Source organism: Rhipicephalus microplus, chromosome 7, assembly GCF_043290135.1.
Source record: "Rhipicephalus microplus isolate Deutch F79 chromosome 7, USDA_Rmic, whole genome shotgun sequence".
Classification (NCBI taxonomy): domain Eukaryota; kingdom Metazoa; phylum Arthropoda; class Arachnida; order Ixodida; family Ixodidae; genus Rhipicephalus; species Rhipicephalus microplus.
Genome location: NC_134706.1, coordinates 36,260,143 through 36,280,984, shown reverse-complemented (window position 1 = coordinate 36,280,984; position 20,842 = coordinate 36,260,143). Strand labels below are relative to the sequence as shown.

Here is a 20,842-nt window from a genome sequence, read left to right as displayed (position 1 = left end):
TATGAAAGTTGCCACTAGGTGTCTTAGTTCAGCCTGCATGAGAGGCTGAGCTGCCTAGTCTTGTCGTTTACGAATACTTGCTCATAATCTGTACTAATATTGGATACGTCACTGTTGACCATGTAATCCTGCAGCATCTGTAGCTAAGAAGTGCCATCAACAGCGGGAGGTGTGCATCGAGTTTCCATTTCGTTTCACTTGGCAACACACTGCAACGAAAGTTAGAATGAGAATGTATTGAGAAGAGAGGAGACATTTGTGCGGGGTTGTTGCATCTTTATTCATATATTGTACACGGTTCCCAGCGTCGGTGCACGCAATATCTTGAAGACAGGAGCTGCTGTGGCCGCAGACTCTCATTGCCTCGTTGCTTCAAGACTGGGAGCCTCCGCTCGACGCTCCCGTTGCGCCTTGACGTTCTGATCCCGGATTTTCGGGCCAACTTGATAACTTTGCACTGCGGCGTTCTGAGCCCGTGTCGCTTCCGTATAAGCTTTCTGCCGATGTTGATGGTTACTTTCGGCTTCCCTAGCCTGAATTTTGGGGTCCACTTCTCGACATTTACCTTCAGCTTACTGAGCCCTCCTCGGCTCCGTCGTGGTGATGCTGCAACTAGCGTTGACGTTGTTCATGGCGTTTTGTACTCCATTGCACAGTGTGAGAATGACGGAAGCACAGCGAACGCGCGCTTTATAATGCACCGTTACACTTACATTCCATATCGGTGTACCCTTTGCGAGAAAGCTATAATAACTGCAGTGATTTGCTATGCCGCTGCTGTGGTGGAGAGGGAAGGAGGAGAGCGCACTACAGCTGTGCACAGGCCACATTTCGGAGGCCGAACCCGGTCTGGGACCGCTGACTACACCGAAGGCCCAACTCTAAAAGGCTGCGAACCCGTGTGGCCCGATATTTGAAGGTTAGTTGCGGAGGCATCAGATTTGTTTCCAATAACGTAGCATTTGAGTTAGCATATAAAAAAATTGAAACGTAAGCAGATGGCACCTACCAGGCATGGTATACACAGCTTTCAAGTTGTTATAAATAAGCCATAAAATAATTATGGCATCAGTGAAGTGCAGCACTCCTGCTTCCCATATCCCGCCTGACTGAAATTCTGTTGGGTGCTCATGGTGGTAGCCGGAACTGTCAATATATTTTTTGCAGCCATAGCAAACTTGCCATATATAGACTTCTTCCTCCAAAAGTCAAGTACCACAGATGAAAGCAGAAGGATGATTTCAATGTTCGATAATCAAAGAGCCCATGATGTGTACTCTTCGCTTTGTTCTGGAAAACAGTTTCGGCAGAAAATCTATATTTGTAGCTTGATTAGAGCCTTGCAGCTGTTCCTAGCCCGGCCCAATAAAACAAATCCCAGCATATCCACGGATTGAATGATGAGTGGGGTGAAGCGTGCGTCAATCCGTCCATGTGTCTGCTTGTCTGTCTGTCCATCTAATGAACACTTCAAGTACCGCCATCTCGTGTCTTTTTATCATATACAGGTACCGCCACCCAGCGGACAGTCCAAGGACTAAACAAGAGTATGACATTTCTGCTGTCAGCGCTTTGTTAACACCGAGAGCGTGATAACGACGCCGTCTACGTTTTTCGGTATGTTCCCGAAGGCGGGTATGTGCTAAACGAGCTCGAACACCTGCCTTCCAAATTCACCGCATACGAATGGGCTAAACTGCGCCGCAGATTGTCCAAGGATTATTGTCTCTCTTAACGGACCCTCCCGTCTGGGGATACGATACGCACAGATAGCGTTACAGTATGCTATTTACGAAATGTAACGTGTGTACCATAGAGGATAAGGTACGATGCACGAGTAGTGGCCAATCTCTCACTGTGTGTGAGACACAAAATAAGCAGGTGAAAAAGAACCAGCGCTGATTCGGCCGGCAGGCCCTGTCCGCGGGCCTAGCCAGATGCGTTTCGCTGGGCCTATTTGAGCTGAGCGCTATCCGAGGCATAAAAGTGAAGTAAAAATTAGTTTAGGAAAGCATGAATACTAGCAATCCGTGTTCCGTTTCAAGTGATATCTGGTATGTGGTAGGTACTCTGTGGTATCGATATCATCATCATCAGACTTCCTAACATGGCGTAAGGTGTAATGCACTGTGCATCTGTTGTGTGTTATATATTTTTATGTGAGCGGTGCGCGGTCCTGTTCGAGTTGCGCGGTGAACGCTCGGTTGCCGCTGATGTGTGCCGTAATGAAAGACTCCGCGAAGAAAGCGGCCAGCGCTTCGAAATAAGGCGAAAATGCGTCGAGCGCCGACGTCCGGGCCTGCGCTGTCGTTCAAGTGAGTTTTCTCCATAGTTGCGTATTTGCGGTCGCACGCGTTTTGGGACATGCTCGGGCGTTACATTCACGTCGGGTTGGAAGTGCACGTGGTACAACCCGATACTCGAGAGCCGGCCCCGCGCAGCAGCCCGCAAAGGTCGCGGGTGCGATTTCCAGCCGCATTTCTGTGGCGGCGAACGTGCGCACGAATGCATGGTGCTTCAGTTTTTGCGTGCAAGAACCTGTGGTGATCGGAAATTAACGCAGAGCCTTCCTCTCCGTGTGTTAGCAAATTGTCGTCACCATGTTGTCCTTGCCTCTAACAAGGCCCATATTTACTCAGGGGGATCGGCCAAGAGTTGATGATTGTATGAATTTGTTAACTGCTCACTGCAAGTATCCCGTCTAAAACTTGCAGGGATGGAAGTGGTGCTTCAAAAGAGAAATGCTGCTCAATACTGTTCTGAAATAGTGCTGGGAAACTGAAAAGTGACATTTTGTCAGGGGGCGTGGCCATCCAGCGAGAGCCTGAACAAATAGACGATGGATGGCTTGCGATGTCCCTTCATTATGACGGCTTTATGGTCTGTGAAATGAAGGGAGAGCGGTTCCTGTATAAGGTCTCGCGTCTTTCATCAACTACAAGTATCGCTTTCTAGTTTATAACATCTTGCATCTTTTCATCATCAGCTACAAGTACCACCATCTAGTAAACACTACAAGAACTAAACGAGAGGTGGCTACATACAGGAGACGGTACCGCCATCTAGTGAACACTGCAAGAACTAAACTAGAGGTGGCTACATGGATGGATGGATGGATGGATATGGCTGTACCCTTTATATCGGGCGGTGGCTAGCGCCACCAAGCCTTAAATACCTAATGAACCAAAAACTGTATTGATTTTTTTTCCTTAAAAAAAGAGTTTGAGGATTCGTACTTTGCAGTGCAATTCGTACTTTGCAAGTTTAATTTTCACTCGTGCCTTGACTTTAGCCACCAATCAGATAACCTCCTTCTAGTTAAGTCTACCCGCTTAAAGTTTATTTTGCCCTCCCGGTCCCTAAACCCCAGTGCTTTGAAAAACTCTGCGCCATCATCCTGAACTATAGGGTGAAGCCCTTTACAGAACATTATCAAGTGTTCGGCAGTTTCTTCTTCCTCTCCACACGCACTGCATACTGTGTCTACCCCTTCATATTTGGCCCGATATGTCTTGGTTCGCAGTACTCCCGTTCTGGCCTCAAACAGTAGAGAACTACCCCGAGTATTATCATAGATCCTTTCCTTGGCAATTTCCTGCTTAAACGTTCGATAGATCTCTAGTGCGGACTTCTTAATCATGCCCATTCTCCACATGTCAGTCTCTGTTTCCTTCACTTTCTTCTTAACCGATAGTTCTTTTTGGTTTGGCCACCTGCTGTTTTCTAAGTATTTACCAGTCAACTTCCTGGTTCGCTTCCTCTATTTTGTATCGACATTCTTCATGTACAAGTAGCTGAAAACCTTCCTAGCCCAACGTTCTTCCCCCATTTCTCTCAATCGCTTCTCAAATTTTATCTTGCTGCTAGCTTCCCTGCCCTCAAATGATGTCCATCCCATATCACCTTGTACTCCCGATTTGGTGTATTCCCGTGAGCTCCTAAAGCAAGCCTACCTATTCCACGTTGCTTAATTTCTAATCTTGCTTGAGCTTCTGATCTCATGCACAAGACCGCATTGCCGAACGTCAGCCCAGGAACCATGACTCCTTTCCATATTCCTCTCACAACATCATACCTATTGTAATTCCACAGTGCCCTATTTTTCATGACTGCTGCATTCCTGTTACCTTTAGTCGTCACGTATATTTCTTGTTCCCTCAGATACTCGGTCCCATTGCTTATCCATACGCCCAGATATTTGTATTTATCTGTTATCTCTAGCGTGACCTCCTGTATTCTAAGCTCACTACCTTCGTTGTCATTGAAAATCATGACTGCTGATTTTTCCTTACTGAATCTAAAATCTAACCTATCTCCCTCATTACCGCAGATGTCCATCAATCTCTGCAAATATTCCTTGTTGTTGGCCATCAGCACTATATCATCTGCGTATATTAATGCTGGTAGTGCCTGATCAATAAGTTTTCCTTGTTTGACTAAAGAGAGGTTGAAGCCAAGTCCACTTTCCTGTAATTTTGCCTCTAATCTTTGTAGGTACATCATGAATAATATAGGTGACAGGGGGCACCCCTGCCTAAGCCCCCGTTTTACCTCTGCAGGCTTAGATATCTGTTTTTCCCACTTTATAACTACCTTGTTACCTTTATAGATACCCTTTAAAAGATTAGTGACTACATGTTCCACGCCAGTGTGTCCAGTATTCCCCACAGTTCCTCTTGAACCACGCTATTGTACGCTCCCTTGATATCCAAGAATGCTAGCCACAGGGGCCTGTGTTCCTTTTCTGCTATTTCGATGCACTGCGTCAGTGAGAACAGATTGTCTTCCAATCTCCTGTGTTTCCGAAACCCATTCTGCAGTTCCCCCAGCACCCCCTCATCCTCTATCCACGCCTGCAGTCTTTCCTTTATAATCTGCATCGCCAGCCTGTAGACCACTGATGTCACTGTTATAGGACGGTAGTTGTTTATGTCAGCTTTGTCCCCCTTTCCTTTATAGATCATGCTCATCCTGCTAAGTTTCCATCCGTCGGGAACTTCACCATCGATTATTATTGTGCTCACTGCCTCTCTCAAAGCCTGCTTAGACTTCGGACCTAATGTCTTTATCAGCCTAATTGGAATGCCATCTGGGCCTTTTGATGTACTACAAGGAACCCTTTTCTCAGCCCTTTCCCACTCTTGTTGTGAAATAGGGAACGGTACATACAGGGGACGGTACCGCCATCTAGTGAACACTGCAAGAACTAAACTAGAGGTGGCTACATACAGGCTACAAGGGACGCACAGCCCACGCCCTAAGGAGCTTCGCCCCTAAAACAGGCCCTGTACTAGCACGTGGACAGTGCTACATGTGCTAAGACTACTTCCGCACCATAATGATCACTATTCGATGTGTGACTACCACTTTATCGGTTTCGAGCTCATTTATGGCCCAAGATCTGGCATTTCAAGCGTATAGTTCATTTCGCCTATTTTACTTGGAATTTTTCAAGGCTGGCTGTTTGTTGAAATGTGAAAAATTACATATGGTACTCGTACCGATTATAAACTGCTCCTTCGGCACCAGTTAGGGCCAAACCTCATAAGCGCGAAAATGCACGCGACAGCGACGAAACAGGGCGTTCGCGCGAGGTGTCGCGTGCTCGTTTTCGCGCGATCGCTCGGTTCTCCAGATTTGGAAACCGTCGTTCATCGCCCGGAAGTGCTGGGCTCAAGCAGCCAATAGCGAAATACCGGAAAAGACAAAGACTACATAGGTGCACGTGACCCTGCCCGAGTCACGTATGCGCAACAAGAAATAACGCAATGCTTATTACGCATGTGCATATAAAAAAGTGCTGCAAGGCAATAATAAACACTTTCCATTTTATTACACAATATATCTTATTTTTAAATTGCATACCGCTCGCTACGCGGTTTTCTTGGTGCGAGTAGACGGCCTCATGCCAGCAACAGTGGAATTCGCTCGCCAAAGCCGTCGCGTGAGTGAGGTTTGCCTGCGCTAGCGACTGTTGCGCGAAGCCGATCTACGTCGCTTGTCGCTGTCGCGTGCATTTTCGCGCTGATGAGGTTTGGCCTTTACATGTGGCAATGACTGCCTTTGTAATTTGGTGCTCAGATTTATCGCTTTTGTATTATATCTGCCACAAGTATTGGCATTTCAAATATTAGGTAGCTCGTCTTACTTAGTGTTCAGTGGCCATTCGTGCATTTATTTTGTTATATCAAGTGATAATTATATGTGGATTAAGTTTGATAAGTATTCAAGAAGCTTAGATGAGGCTTTAACTCCAGGAGTCATTTGGAATATTTTGACATTTGTTTCACTTCAAACTTGCATTTTTTTCTTCATCAAGAACGCTTATGGCTACTTCAAAGCACCATTTTTTTCTGCTCCAGAATATGCTCCAAAAAATCACATTGTCGCTTCCATCGCTGAACTTATCACTTGTATAATTATTACAAACCTAAAGTAAGTATGGCTGAGGATTTTAAGAATTCACACATTAAAATTTTTTTTGCCCACTAAATTGTCTAAGCGCTTTCTTGATACTTATTTGCATTCTACAGTTAAAGCAAAGCAATGCGAGTGTGAGCTATTAATGGCTCAAAACAAAAAGGTTTAGTGGCACAAAAATTTAGTCCAAAACAAACTCTACTTTTAACATTGTCATGGCACAAAATGAGAACTGTGCAACTGACTGTAAAACTAATTGCATAGTTGAATTCGACATAAAAGCCTGTATATAAAGCAAAAATATTGTTGCCCTAGGGTTCATGTTAACACAACTTTTTTTTCTGACATGCTAGTACAAAGATTTCTTAGTTGACTACTCTGATTATGCTTATTCTTACTGTTAACTTACAGAGGAATGTGCAGAAGTTTGCAGAGAGAGAGAAATAGCTTTTATTTTGGTCTGGCACATTGACGGGGGTGTCAAACTTGCCTAGGTTGGTGGCCAATGTACTGGTGAACATGAATAGAAAGAATCGTAGATGAAGAGCGTGCGTAATGTGAGAAGCAGATGACAACTGTTTGGTTGTATTTATAGAGTGGTTTCCAAGACTCATCACAATCAGCACACGAAGAAAGACAAAAAACACAAGAAAATGCACAAGACAAGCACTGTCTAACAACTAAAGGTTGAAAGGAGACAAACCTGACATATATAAAATGAAGGCATTAAAAAAAAAAACTTTGACACTGCCACCAAGCCGTAGATACGCATTCCCATGGATCGGCGAAAAAAGTTCGTTGTCATTCCATACCTGTACATTGTGTCGGACCATTTAAAGAAGTTGGCCAGTCATTATGACATAAACGTTGTCTTTCATGCTGGCAAGAAGATAGAGAGCATGTGCTCTGGAGTTGACAAAAGAGTGCAGAAGAGGCAGGCCACTGTCAGTGCTGAAGGTTGCTCTACAAAGCACTCTAAGCGTTTGGCTGACTGTGCGAGCGGGGTGGTGTATCAACCCCTTTGTCATGCAGGTGCATGTGCATTGGGCAGACGGGATGTTGCCTCAATGTCCGTCTATAGCTCTCCGAAAGGTACACCTTCTACGCATTCTCCATTTCCGGCATTGCGGCTGCGCAGCTGAGTTTAACAGAACCACTGCGTTGGTGGGGTATAGAAACCAGTGCACGTGTGAAATTGCTGAAGCGTATGAAATCGTAAAAGCAGGAGACAGGTGTGTGAGCCAACTTTCAATCGCTCTCACAGATGCTGAGATTGTGTTTGTACAGCATAATTGATTACGTGCTTGGTAGGGGGTGCCAAATGTTTTTTTTTTTATGCCTTCATGTTATATATGTGACACATTTTTCATTAAACTTTCAGCTGTTAGACAGCGCTTGTGCCGTGCACTTTCTTGTGTTTTTGTTTTGTTTTTTTCGTGTGCCAATTCGCATGAGTATGTTCCAACTAGCCCAGTTTGCTACTTCACTGCGATTTCCAAGACAACAGAAACGCAGTTGAGTATGGTAGTTGACTAATTGAGTGTTATGCAAGGATAGGAAATCGTAGAGCAAGACAGGGCACCAGCTAATGCAAGGCATTGTTAACAGATCAATAGTGAATAGTTACCTATAAATTTACTAGGGGGAACTCTGGTGCTAGTGTCTATGGGAGCTACAATGCAGGGCGCTTAAGCCAGCGTGGGAATGATGGGTAGTACACTGATCTGTGTAATCTTCATTCTGTCGGCTGCATCGAGCTTGAATCTGCTTTGCCGCAAGACGAAGTTCAGTAAAGGTTAAGCAGTTGCGCTCCACCACCTTGACCTTTTGAGGCTCACCACTTGGAATTGGCTCACAAAGGTCATAACGGTCCATTCTTTTATTCGAAAGAAAACCAAAACACAACCATAAACAAAGCCACAAGTGCATTTGAAAAGCCCGTAAGCATGAAGACGAGGCAAATCTGTGTACTACCCATCATTCCCGTGGGTGAACGATCGTAGCGCCAGGTTCCCTCTAGTAAATGTTGTAAGAAACTCTATGCCATTGTGGAGGCATTTTGTCTTGCAGCGTATGTAAATAGGTTGATGGTGAACGAAAAAGACAACACAGATACTTTTTCAGTGGCTGGGCTCTCTTTATGCCATTTATATTCAATGTGACCTTTGTAAGGGGTAGCTATGTGTGCTTCTTATCTGTATTATGGCAGGGATATAGGAAATGTTTAGTTTGGCTGTAACTTGTAAGATACGTGTGCTAGGATTTACCTGATGAGGTTGTTTGGCATTGATTGCACCCAATTTGTCTGCCAGTTCTGTTACTGAAAATTAGTGTGTGGAATGGTGACAGGGAATCGCATTGTTTTGTTTGACAGATGGTGTACTGAATGTTGTTTCAACAGCTTCGTGACCTGCTGGTCTTTAACCACACTATAATTTTGGTAGTGCCACCTTGGCGCTGTTCATTCTCATGCAGAAACAAGATGTTGTTGTTGTTGTTGTTTATTCAAAAATAGATACATTTTTTATGAATACATTTTTTGCATGGCGAATGAACAATCGAAGGTGCCAAAGTAAAAACTGTCAGGGGGACCTCCTAACAAAAAGTAAGAAGAGGATTAGCTTTTTAGTCAGCAAACAGCGACGAAATCACAGCAATATTTAAAAGAAAATGGTGCAAAAACGTAGGGCCATATGAGCAATAGTGACAATTTGCCTGAAACAAAGAAACCAAAAAAAAAAAAAAACATTCAAGTCATATGTCTTTTAACAATAAGACCTTCAAGCGCTTACTAAAGGAGTACATAGAGCATGATTTGAGATCAACAGGCAGCATGTTCCACAGTGTTATGCATGAAAATCCTGCCGTCATTTGACCATAGTTGGTACGTACTTCAAGTAGAAGTAGATTACGGTTACCTGAAAACCTCGTGTTGTTAGTATTTACAAGAGTAACTCCCGAGAAACTGGAAATGTATAATTCATTATTAAGGATACGAAACATGATCATTAGAATTTTGTAGCTGAAGAGTTTATGCAGAGGTAAAATGTTCATGTTGCTAAAAATGGGGGCTGATGGTGATGAAAATGGTTTGAAAATAATGAGTCTCAAAGCTTGCTTCTGCAATCGTTCTAGATGATTTACATGTGACCAATATGTATTTCCTCATGATGATACGCAGTATGACATGTGATCATGAATGAATGCGTAATATAATGATAAAAGGATTTCAGTGGAGAAATAAGGTCGTGTTTTGATGGTCACGTGAATACCGAAAGACACCTTTTGAGTTAAGGTCTGCGCATGCTAGCTGAATTTCAAATGTTTATCTAATACCACACCAAGAAATTTTGTTGATGAAAATGCTGAATGAAGTGTCCATCAAGTGTCACTGCTAATGAAGCGATGCTTGGAAACAACTGCAGGGAATGGATTACCATGAAATTAGTCTTTGATAGATTGATGAGTAACAGATTCGATACACACCATGAATGAACGCTATTTAAGTCGACGTTTAGTGATTGTTGTAGCATGAGTGGATCCTTGTGTGCGGTAAAAATAGTAGTGTCATCAGCGTAGAGAAGAGCGTTAGTGTGATTCAGACGAAGTGGTAAGTCATTTATAAATAACAAAAACAGGAGGGGTTCCAGGATTGACCCTTGAGGAACGCCAATGTTAGTGGTTTTTGGAGATGAAAAACTCTGGTTTATCTGAACAACCTGCGTCCGATCACCAAGATAGTTTTTGATGAGCTGAAGGGGTGGTCCAGATATGCCTTAACAGTCAAGCTTATGAAATAGGATGGCGTGGTTAATTATATCGAAAGCTTTTGTAAAATCAAGAAACACCGCTCCAAAAAAAAAGACCTTCATCAATTGTCAATTTAATCCTGTTAGTGAAAGTTATTAGTGCAACTGAATTCAGTCGAAAGACCTGGACGAAAGCCAAATTGGTGATCAGATAATATGTTGCATTTAGATAGGTATTTCATTAAACGGTTGCAAATTAGTTTTTCAATGACTTTACTAAAGAAAGGTAAAATGCAAATCGAGCGACAGTTGTTACAGCATTCGCGATCACCTTTCTTCAAAATGGGGATAATTTTCCCTGCTTTAAGGCCATCAGGAAACACAGCAGGCGCCAAAAGCTTCAAGATTAGTTTGAAAAGGGTTACGCTTACTCACACTGTGCTGACAGAAATTTAGAATAATTTAAAAGCTCTCTGAGGGCAACCGCAAAGCCAGCAACTGTCGGTGCTCATCGTTGCAAAAACTGAATCTCGGTGTCAGTATGCTCAATTTCTCATGTTGAGGATGGGAATTGTACGTGGCAGTGCTTCTTTCGAATATTCGTATACTAGTAGACTCTTGTTAAACGGAGCCTGAAGGAACCAGTGAAATGTGTTCTATTTAAGAGGAGTTACTGTGAGATGAGTAAGGGCGGAGAATTCAAGTATGCAAACAATCGTGCTGGACGTAATTGTTCCTCTTAAGCAGCAGTTCTGTTTAACAGATTTCCATTTACGGAAAGTCCGCTGTACGTGGATCATCGTTGACTACTCTGAATGTCCACACATTAAACGAGTGTGTGTAAAATACACTGCTGCAATTTGTGTATTGGACTGCTTAGCTTCAATAGCAGTTTGTGAGACAATTTCTTTCCAGAGGATGAGTGGTGAATTAGCATAGCTACTACCATGAATGAGATGAAATCGCCCCGTCGCGGTGGTCTAGTGGCTAAGATACTCGGCTGCTGACCCGCAGGTCGCGAGATCGAATCCCGGCTGCATTTCTGATGGAGGCGAAAATGTTGTAGGTCCGTGTGCTCAGATATGGGTGCATGTTAAAGAACCCCAGGTGGTCGAAATTTCCGGAGCCCTCCACTACGGCGTCTCTCATAATCATATGGTGGTTTTGGGATGTTAAACCCCACATATCAATCAATCGAATGAGATGAAATCACTTTTATGCAGTTCAAACATAAGTTTTCCATGGTGCACATTATGTTTTGTCTGGCAGACAGACAGGTGTACACACATAGATATCATTAGGGAAGTATTGGTTGTTGTGTAGAGAGGAATTACTTCGAAGATTGCAAAGTGCATGCAAGAGATCACTTTTGCTCAATAAGAGGGCAAATCTTTCTTTAACTTATATATGTAGTACTTAGACCATTCATTAGGAAAAACCGTTCTGTGAGGCCTTTGACATTATTACAGCAGTTTACAAATGGTTGCAAAAGTGCTACAAAAGCTATCTTGATGATGATTCTCCTGTCGCGAAGGAAACACGTAATTGCCAGATACGACATCAACGCGACATGGAAGGAATTCATGTCACCGTGCAGTGTCAACATCAGTTTGTGTACTGTGAAAGATGCGCCGGTCAGCAAAAGCGCTTGCCATAAGAATTCGTTGAATAGACAGCCAAGCGCCTACGTTATGCGTGGTTGCCACACGATTCGAATTCGATCGCGTTTGAGCCCGATTTTAATGGAAAGTCTCAATCGCGGCTGACCAATCTGACCAACGTTCTGTTTCGCGTTGCCTAAGCTGTTGCCAGACTTTGATGTGGTTGTGGCCAGACTGCCGCCAGGTTTGCCGGAGAAATTTGCCCCTGTGTTTGTGACTTCTCCGTGAGGGTCTTGTGTCGTCCGCAGTGCATTTTGCGAGTGTGTCAGCGACGTTGGTCGTTTTAATTTAACGTAATAAACGTAAAAGGCGCGTTGCAGAGGTCGGGACGTGTTCACTGCTGCGCAACTAAGAGATCGTGTCTGAGCATTAGGACGACGCGTATGAATGAGTACACGCTTACGGGGAAGTGAGTTTGAGCCGCGTTTCAATATACGTCGGACTTGTGTCGCCGAAACACGGAATATCTCCGCAGCTGTGCGTACCTCGACTGTGCACAACGACCCGTTTTTCGGGAGAAACTGAATAGAGTAGCAGCAGGCGATGCGCTTCCATTTTTCTGATCGTGTCCGATCTTGGGGAGTCTAGCTCTGCACAGCTGGTCGTGCCGCGTCGACCACATGTGACGACGGGGACGCTACACTTCCCCTAGCTGTGTCAACACACAAGACATATGGTTCGGACTCGTGTACATATAAAGAATAAACGTGCCAAGGCTGGACAATTGGGGTACGTCGAATATGCCACAGCTATATACGCCCAGAAGGCTGCTTTATCGCCGCAGCTGGAGCGAATTAAGCGTGACTCGCACGTACCGGTACACTGGACCTCGCCCGGCGAGCCGCCGCCTGCAGGGCCCCACTCACAATATGAACTAATGACCGAAATTCAAATTAATTAATGTTTATTGTCTCTCGGCTGACTAGGTGCGTGCAGGTACGGAGATATTCCGTGCTTCGGCGACACGAGCCCGACGTATACTGATACACGGCGCGCCGTTCGTTTAAGACGGCCAACGTTGCTCACGCACTCGAGTAATGTACCGCGGACGACACACAATCCCTGCTTTAGTATGCTGCCAGGCGGGCAGCATATTTAAGCACACACAACTCGCAGCATAACCATTCCATTGATGCAAATAAGCGCTATAATGTGCACGCACCTCGCGACAGCTAAGTCGCTTCGGGAATCTGATTTTCGATTGTATTGTAGGGGGATAGCGCGAACGCAGTCCCCCACTACCAAAAATTGCATGCCCCATCTGCCCCAGTTTGGGGTAGTGGCAGGGGTCAGCACGAGCGCAGTGCAATGCCCGCGCCTCTCCCTGGGGACACCGCCTGGCTGATCACGGTAATCCCGGCACCAGGTAAGTATGCTTTTCGCCGGTCTCGAACAGACTACTCAACACAAGGGGCCTGCAAGATTGCTCTGGTTATGAACGATATGTGAATGAAAAACTACGCTATTTCATGTGGTTTTGTGACTGCAGTAGCACATATACAGATGCTCTGGAACTCTCTCGTCGTTTCTTTTATTGGCTAGCGTCTAAATTTGATAAATGAAAGTGACAAGCCTCAATGAGTGTGCTCAACACATACTGTTTGCGACACGACAACCGTGCCAAGCTTTGGCTCGTTCACTGGTGGTGGAGCCAGTTACCAGTCTGTTTGCTAGATGTACGAACTCGCCCTCATGTCGTACACTGCAGCAGTCGTATCTAAAGTCCCTGTCGTAGCGGCTGCCTACGCTGTCCTGCTCGATCGGCATTTGTGACCTCACCAACACGGAGGAAGGAAAAAGGTTTTCCTTCCTCCGTTCCTCACCAACCTCAGTACAGAATGACTGTAGTCCTTGATCACAGTGTCGTGGCTGGCAGAGTGGCCAAGGTGTGATTACCGCACTTGATGACACCGCAGCCGCGCTGTCGCCAAGCGGTTCGCAGGCGACAGCGTTCGCAGCGTGCAAGGAGGTTTTAGTATAACCTCCTTGGCAGCGTGCAACTCCGCGTTCGAGGGTGTCACAATCGAATGGAATTTCAAAGGTGCGTTCGCCACTTTCGCTCTGCATGATTCGAAAACAACAAGTGCGAAGTAACGTGAGATCCGGCGCGTTATGGTGAGTTCACAGCCGCGTAAGGTCCGCTTTCGATCGCGACCACGATCGATACCTTTCGGTATCTCACCGGCTAGGTTCTGTTTGGCGAGAGTGTACTAGAAGTGTAGTCCACTGTAGTCTGGCTAGGTTGGCTAGAGTCTTAGTGGCTAGAAAAGTTTTCCTAGTGTAAATGAGGCGTAAAAGCTGAAAGATTTTACGATACAGCCGCCGGAGGGCGCAACCGCTGGCTGGCGCGCGGCATTCATGTGTCCGAGTCCGCGCTCTCATGCAGGTGTTTCTCGTTGCACGGCCGCTGGATGAAGGAGCGCACGGGTACGCTCTTTCATCAAGCAGCTGTGCTTGTTGAAACCAAGCTTTGTAGTAACGGTACAAACTTGCTGTGCTCGTCACACAGGGCGCCGATAAATTGTAAACGAAGGAAAAAAAAAATCAGATTTTCGGAGTATGCTGCCAGGTTATTTTCATCTGAACAGCACATTCAAGCGGGATATACAGCGCGCACGGAACGATGATGTAGGAGATTCGGGGCTTTATTCCCAGTTTATTATCATTCTTTTGCACACAGTTGCGTTTGAATATAAAGACATCAATATATATATATATATATATATATATATATATATATATATATATTTACAGCACTTACAACAAAAACAAAATACAACCAGATAAAAAGACGCAAAGCCGAGTGTTTTCATGCAAAATGTGGGTGATCAGTGAAAAAAAAAGCCAGGTATAGCTCAATAAAATACACTAAATCATAATTAATTAATTAATGATGAGCATCAGCCCACAACAAATTGAAATTCATGCACACATGAGGAATGAATATTGAACATATCAGGAAGCTGAGACACGCCAAATATATGTACATTTTCAAACTTCGATTTCTCAGTGCCCCTATTTGCGATGACACTTAGAAAAAAAAAAAAAATGAAATTCTTGCGTTAGGTTTAAACCGTGGTTACTGGCGCGGCCACATTTTCAGGTGTTTTTGTTTGTCCCGTTTTCAGGCCATATTCTTATTCAGTGACTTTGTGAACAAGTGCAGCGTAGTGAGTGCTTAAAACTCTATTACGTCCCCAGTGAGCCGCCGCTTATGTACTGTGCAACCGATTGGTTTGAGTTCACAACCTTGGATAAAAATCAAAATACTGGTTGTTTGCGATCAATTTCTACAACCTAGCCATTGATCACGCGCTTGAACGTTGACATAGTGGCCATCAAAATGTTGCGAACACACCACACACGTCTCGTCAAGCTCCTTGTCTCTTCTGTTGATGTTTCGTGCCTACCCTTGCAGGCGTACTAGGTCCCTGGGAGCTCTGAATTAGGAGACCTTTTCTTCGCAGGACTTGTATCAGCCTTTGCACAATGGCACGAAAAAAGTTCTTTTTAACCATATGGTACGTTGGAGTGGCTTGAAAGATTCACTGTTTCATGCGGGCACAGCACGAACCTCTCAAGACGCAGCTCAAAATGAAATTGCAGCAACCACCGAAGTTCCAGTGCCGAATTCCAACAGGACCCTCCTCCCCCCTCTAACTGGTGATGGTGGCTTCCCCACTCCCCTTCCACGTACAATCTAAACAAGACATACTGAAGTGAAAAAACAGCGCGTAACACAGGACACAGGACAGAGAAGAGACGGACGAGGCGCTCGTCCGTCTCTTCTCTGTCCTGTGTCCTGTGTTACGCGCTGTTTTTTCACTTCGTTGACCATGTACCAACCGGCCCAAATAAGCACTTTAAGACATACTGGTCTTCAAAGCAATTGACACGCTGATTTTCAAGGAACTTTTTCGCAGCTGCTTTCTGCGTACGTAGAAAAGCACAATAAAGCTTGTACATTTCTGAAATTAACAATTGGTACAGACAGCTTTAAGTGGAAAAAAAACAACAGGTGCGTCCTCTGTTGTATACTTTTTTTCGTTGGTACTTCATCAGTCTGGCAGTTGGTTGTTGACCATTCCAGCCTTTGTCTGCTGAAACATCCACCTTGATGAGGGGGGGGGGGGGGAGAAAACAACTAAAATTGCATATTGAGGAAGATGTCTTGCTAAAACAGTTGAATTGTGTGGGCGGGCCAACAATACATAGAACTCCTAGTTTGTGCATCTGTAGAAGGCTATATGGTTAGTAAAAATTATATTTATTTCTTTCTATCCCTGCCATGAAGATAATTAGCGATAATATCTATGGTGGAAATGAGTGTTAATGGAAGCAGTTTTGCGACAGGGACGCAGTTTCACTGCCGCCAACTGCAGCCCGTCGTCAACCTCCCCCGCCCCTCGCCAGCAACAGACAGCGTCGCGGTGCATGGAATTTGGTTTCTCTGCTGCCACAGCCACTATAGCTGGGCTGGACATTCTCGAATTCCGCCATGTTGTGAGATTGTGCCTTTGATCGACGCTAATTGGCCATGTGAGCTGCTACGGCCTCTCTGATTGGCTTAAAATTCCGCCTTTACGAAATTTGACAATATGGCGGAATTAGTGTCCAGAATAGCACCCTGGCTTGTTGCGACGAAACGCGACGTTTGTTGCTGGCGCGTTTTCGTGCCGCTTGCAGCGACATTGCGCAACGTGCGCTGCAGATGAAAACTTGCAACGTTGCACTGTGTTTGGCAGCGCAATGTGCGCTGCCGAAGACAGCGTTGCTGAATGCGCCTGCTTAAAAAAAAAAAAAAACCCGGACAGGTGTTGTGTGGCACAGATTTGATATGCTATTGCGGCACGCCTAAATGGCATTGTGGTTCTTCACAACAAAATCGTATGTTGGTAATAAATGAGAGTTTACTGCGCGTCTCAGCGATGTCAATGCACGTTTGATGTGGCGCACACGTATGCCTTTCGCGTTCCTGTAGGACACGGACCGCGTTAGCAGAGCTCACCGATGACTGTTCTTTGCAGGGCTATGTCCTTGCTCTACCAGTCATAACACCGCACACATTCTTACTGCGACAGCGTGGATGCATTCCACAAGTTCAGACACACCTCATATGGTCGACGCTACTAATGTCGGGTATTTCGTAACCCTCGCACGTTAGAATTGCCCATGTGTGCTCTCGTCTTTCCTGGGTAGATACTAAATAAGTGTCAATCACCTGTGCAGCACCTCCTCTATTTTATAGAGGAGGCCTGTGGCACATACCAGCGGCACATACCCGCCCGTAGGCATGTGCCACAATCTGGCGGCAAGTGTTGGACGACGTAGGTGACGGGATTGTGACATTATTCATGTCTTGACCAGCGCGTCATATTCGTGAAACCGTCTTACCCTCCCATACTAATTTTGGTTCACACCATTTTATGGGGCTGACCACGAGAGCACCCAAACGTAAGTGGCTAGACAGAGACAGACAAACAGACACGCTCAAAGTCGCCAAAGTTCGCTAAGAAATGCCTCAAATTTAAAAGCGCGTGTGACATAACCAATACTATTTTGCTGCTGAAGCGAAGAAAGCTTCTCTGCTATTTGGACCAAACCAACTACACGCACCAAATGATGTTCGTCATCAAGGCCCCTGGAAACATCATCGTGACAACGTATGGCACTTAATGCGTTTAGCGATAAACAACTATCAGCGGCACGACCACTGCGAAATGCGAGTAAAGCTTCTGTGTGCTGCCTGAATGCGGCCGATCCCTCAAGGGCCCTCTTGAATATCGCAAGCACGAAAAGTGCTGCATAGCGCATACAAAGAGAGCCACCAAAGAAGAAGAGCGAAGGAGAAATCTGACATACATGCTGTATAGATGAGGGAAACAGCTTCTACCGTGCCTTCAGACAGCAACAGGGACGCTCCCTCAGAGGAGCGTGTGACGCAAGTAGCAGTGCCCCTCAAGTAGCGTCGCACAAGGAGAACTTTTTGAACCAGTGGGGACCAACTGCGCCCATTCAGGCATGAGTGTTTGCAATTGCATTGATAAAATACAGGAGGTGTTGGCTAAGACAACACGATGGTGGCACCTACCCGTCGCATTGCTTTCTACAACTTATCGCCTCCGAGACAGGTGCGTACGCTGCATGCTTCGTTTTCCAAGATAACTGCCAGATAGCGCTCATGTCTCACGTGTCACATGCCTGGATGGGCTTGTTTGCTTCCGCTGCACTCATCGAGGCAATGCAGCGCCTCCAGAATACCATTCACCGATTTTCTTGACCAGAACATCAAATAAACGTTTTGTTCACTCTCTCCAGGCGCAAGACTATCGTCTTTCAACGACATTTGCAGTGAAACAAGCTGATACGGGGCCAATTTTTTTGTTTCCTGGGGGGGGGGGGGGGCAACGAAAATGTTGGTTCTTGTGCTTCCTGATCAGTACTACGTTGAGGAGGAAAACTGTAACCACATTGCATGTGTAAATATGCTGAAAGCACGAAATGCGTGTGGGGCGGGTGCCGGTATGTGCTAACGAAATGCTGAAATTAATTGGCTGTATTGTAGTGATAGCTGTGCTTGGCGCCTCGGGCTGACAAAAAACCTTTTTTGTTGGTTTGTGAGCTTACGGCGCAATTCGAGGAACAATGACCAATCACTCACTCTGTCTTCTGTTTTCGTCTTTTTGTGTACACAACCCAACGAAAATGAAGGTGTTAATGTCGACCGCTTTTTTTTTCTTTTAACATGCAATGACATCGCAGAGCTTTGTCATTAAGCCTCCAAAGAACTGCGACCGCCGCAGTCGGCATCGAACTCGTGTCTTTCGGGTCAGCAGCTGAGCACCGTATAAGGTACACTTTGGGCCCAAAGACGAGCTTTTTATTGACCGTTAATTGCTACGTGAAAATATTTTTGTTGCGGACTTATTCAAAGCGTTCATGAGTTTATATATGCGGCACGTGAGCACTCATATTTTCATGACGGCAGGGTAATTAACATGAATTGTGTAAAACAAAATTGTCTGATCTTCGCAGAGGGGACGTCGTGATATAGTGCTCCCATGTCTCTCATGTCCCACGACTTCCATGTGTGCCCCCATGTCCCACGACTAAAAAAAAAAAAAAGCTGCCAGCGTTACTAAAAAAATACAAGAAACTACTCCATATTGTTTCTAGTACAGTGGACAAGCCGATAGTAATTTTCGTTAATTACATTTGTTACCTGAATTAAACATATATTTCTAGAACTACTGTGCTAATCGCTGAAGTGTCAATGAGTCAATTGTAGTCAACCTTAGCTTCGTGTAAGCTGCACTGATAGAGCAGCAAGCGCATGATGCTAATATGTGTATATGCACACATTTGAAATGAAACATGAGATCATTAGAGGAGCAAAAACTATAATTTTCATGTGATATACTTGGTAAGCACATGCCCACATTGTTGATGTTTGATGAACGACGAGATAAGTTCATTGCACTGCAAGATTTGGAAACACAGCTGCCAAATCATGAGTATGAATTACTCTCAGGAAATAAACATATAGGCTACAAGAAGACCAGCACGACAGTACAACTAACAACAGTAATGAATGCACACAACTACACATACAGTGCAAAATGCAACACAGCAGTAGTTGTCGCTGCACCTAACTCCGGCATGAACCGAAAAAAGAAAAGAAAAACGGTTACGTTCCAGCCTTCGCACAAATAATTTCCTACACTTTACATCACTCTTTCGTGAAATAAGTCACAAGCTGTTGCCACAGCAAAAACAAAGTAATTTTAGGTGCCATGTAGGCTGTTAACGAGGCAGGAGTGTTTATTCGGAAGATTATGGCCTAGCTTTAGCTAACATTTTTCTAGCTTTGCCACTTCTCTTATTGTGCTTTTCAGAGCTTTAAGCAATTCGCGAGCGTCACAGATAGCGATACAAAGCATAACTGCACTTTCCACAAAATCTCACTCATGCACTGAATTCAAATACGTGTATCGAAACAAACGGAACATAACCATGCAAGTGGCGACTCGCCTTCTTGAGCCAAGAAATGATTTCCCTGTAAGGGTGCTGCGCAGCATTTCAAACAGCTTTTTTTTTTTTCGTGTGAAGTAATCCACGAAAATAATATGCGAAATGAAGAGCACAATACAACTCTCTAGGCTGAACAGCACTGTGCAAGAAATGTTAGTTTAAGGCTTCAATGACGAATGCAATATGCACTTTACAAAGTAATGATCGCGTTCGTACCTAGCAGCACCCAAGCTGAGAGGCAGACGAAACAACTGAAGACCACGACGCATGCCGGGCATGTTATCAACATTATCGCACATATTTTTATGGAGTCTTTTGTTGCTATTCATACTCGAAGCGTGACAACGTCACGTGGATGCCATGCGCACTTTTCTTGGGTCCGATTATGCCTAATCTCAGCCCGATAATATCGCACCGTACAATTGCAGATGATAAAGACGGATTCATGCCATAATCTCAGTCGCAGAACAGGTAAACGTAGTAAATAACCTGGTAAATAACTAGTACGCGTTTCCTTGACGCAGTGAGTGATTTCTTGCCATCTTACGGCCTTCAAGCTCCGTAGCACCGCTGCTTTCGGCCCGAGTTACTGCTCTTGTGTAATTTTTATGTTACTATATGGCCTTACCTCGGCACCGGATTTCTGAGAGATCACACATATTTACAACATATCCCAAGGCGCCTTCATGTGAAAGAGTTGTCAACGTGTTTCTTTTTTTCTTTTTCGAGCTCACAAAGCACTCTTTATTCTGCCTCAATCTTTTCTCTCTGAAATCATAACTGCGACCATCTCCAAATAACAGTCGCGCGCTCGAGAAAACAAGCTTTGCAGCCTCTGTAAGGGTTGTGCTGCTGGAGGTTCGATAAAGGTGGTTATTTTTTTAATCACTTTGGTTTCGATACACGGTGTATGATATAATTTTTGATCTCTGCTGCAGATTTTTTCGGCGTCGTGCAGAATAATGCGGTGAGCAGAGCCGC

General features: G+C 44.8%; 2 protein-coding genes and 1 non-coding gene across 5 annotated transcripts in view; 1 reads left to right on the top strand and 2 right to left on the bottom strand.

Annotated features, from left to right (window-relative positions):
* Positions 1–20,842, bottom strand: part of dare (NADPH:adrenodoxin oxidoreductase, mitochondrial) — a 77,372-nt gene that overhangs the window by 46,681 nt on the left and 9,849 nt on the right. The window lies entirely within an intron of this gene.
* Positions 92–20,842, top strand: part of LOC119179266 (uncharacterized) — a 71,706-nt gene continuing 50,955 nt past the window's right edge. The window contains exon 1 of one of the 3 annotated variants that reach the window (XM_075869023.1): positions 92–2,315. In XM_075869023.1, coding sequence (XP_075725138.1) covers positions 2,123–2,315 — 193 coding nt within the window. In that variant the 5' untranslated portion in view covers positions 92–2,122. Of the gene's footprint in view, positions 2,316–13,527; positions 13,872–20,842 lie in introns of those variants that run through there. The other 2 variants (XM_037430335.2, XM_075869022.1) reach the window with 2 other exon arrangements.
* Positions 13,041–13,204, bottom strand: LOC119180451 (U1 spliceosomal RNA). Its single transcript, XR_005111041.1, has one exon. It is a non-coding gene; the product is annotated as a U1 spliceosomal RNA (small nuclear RNA).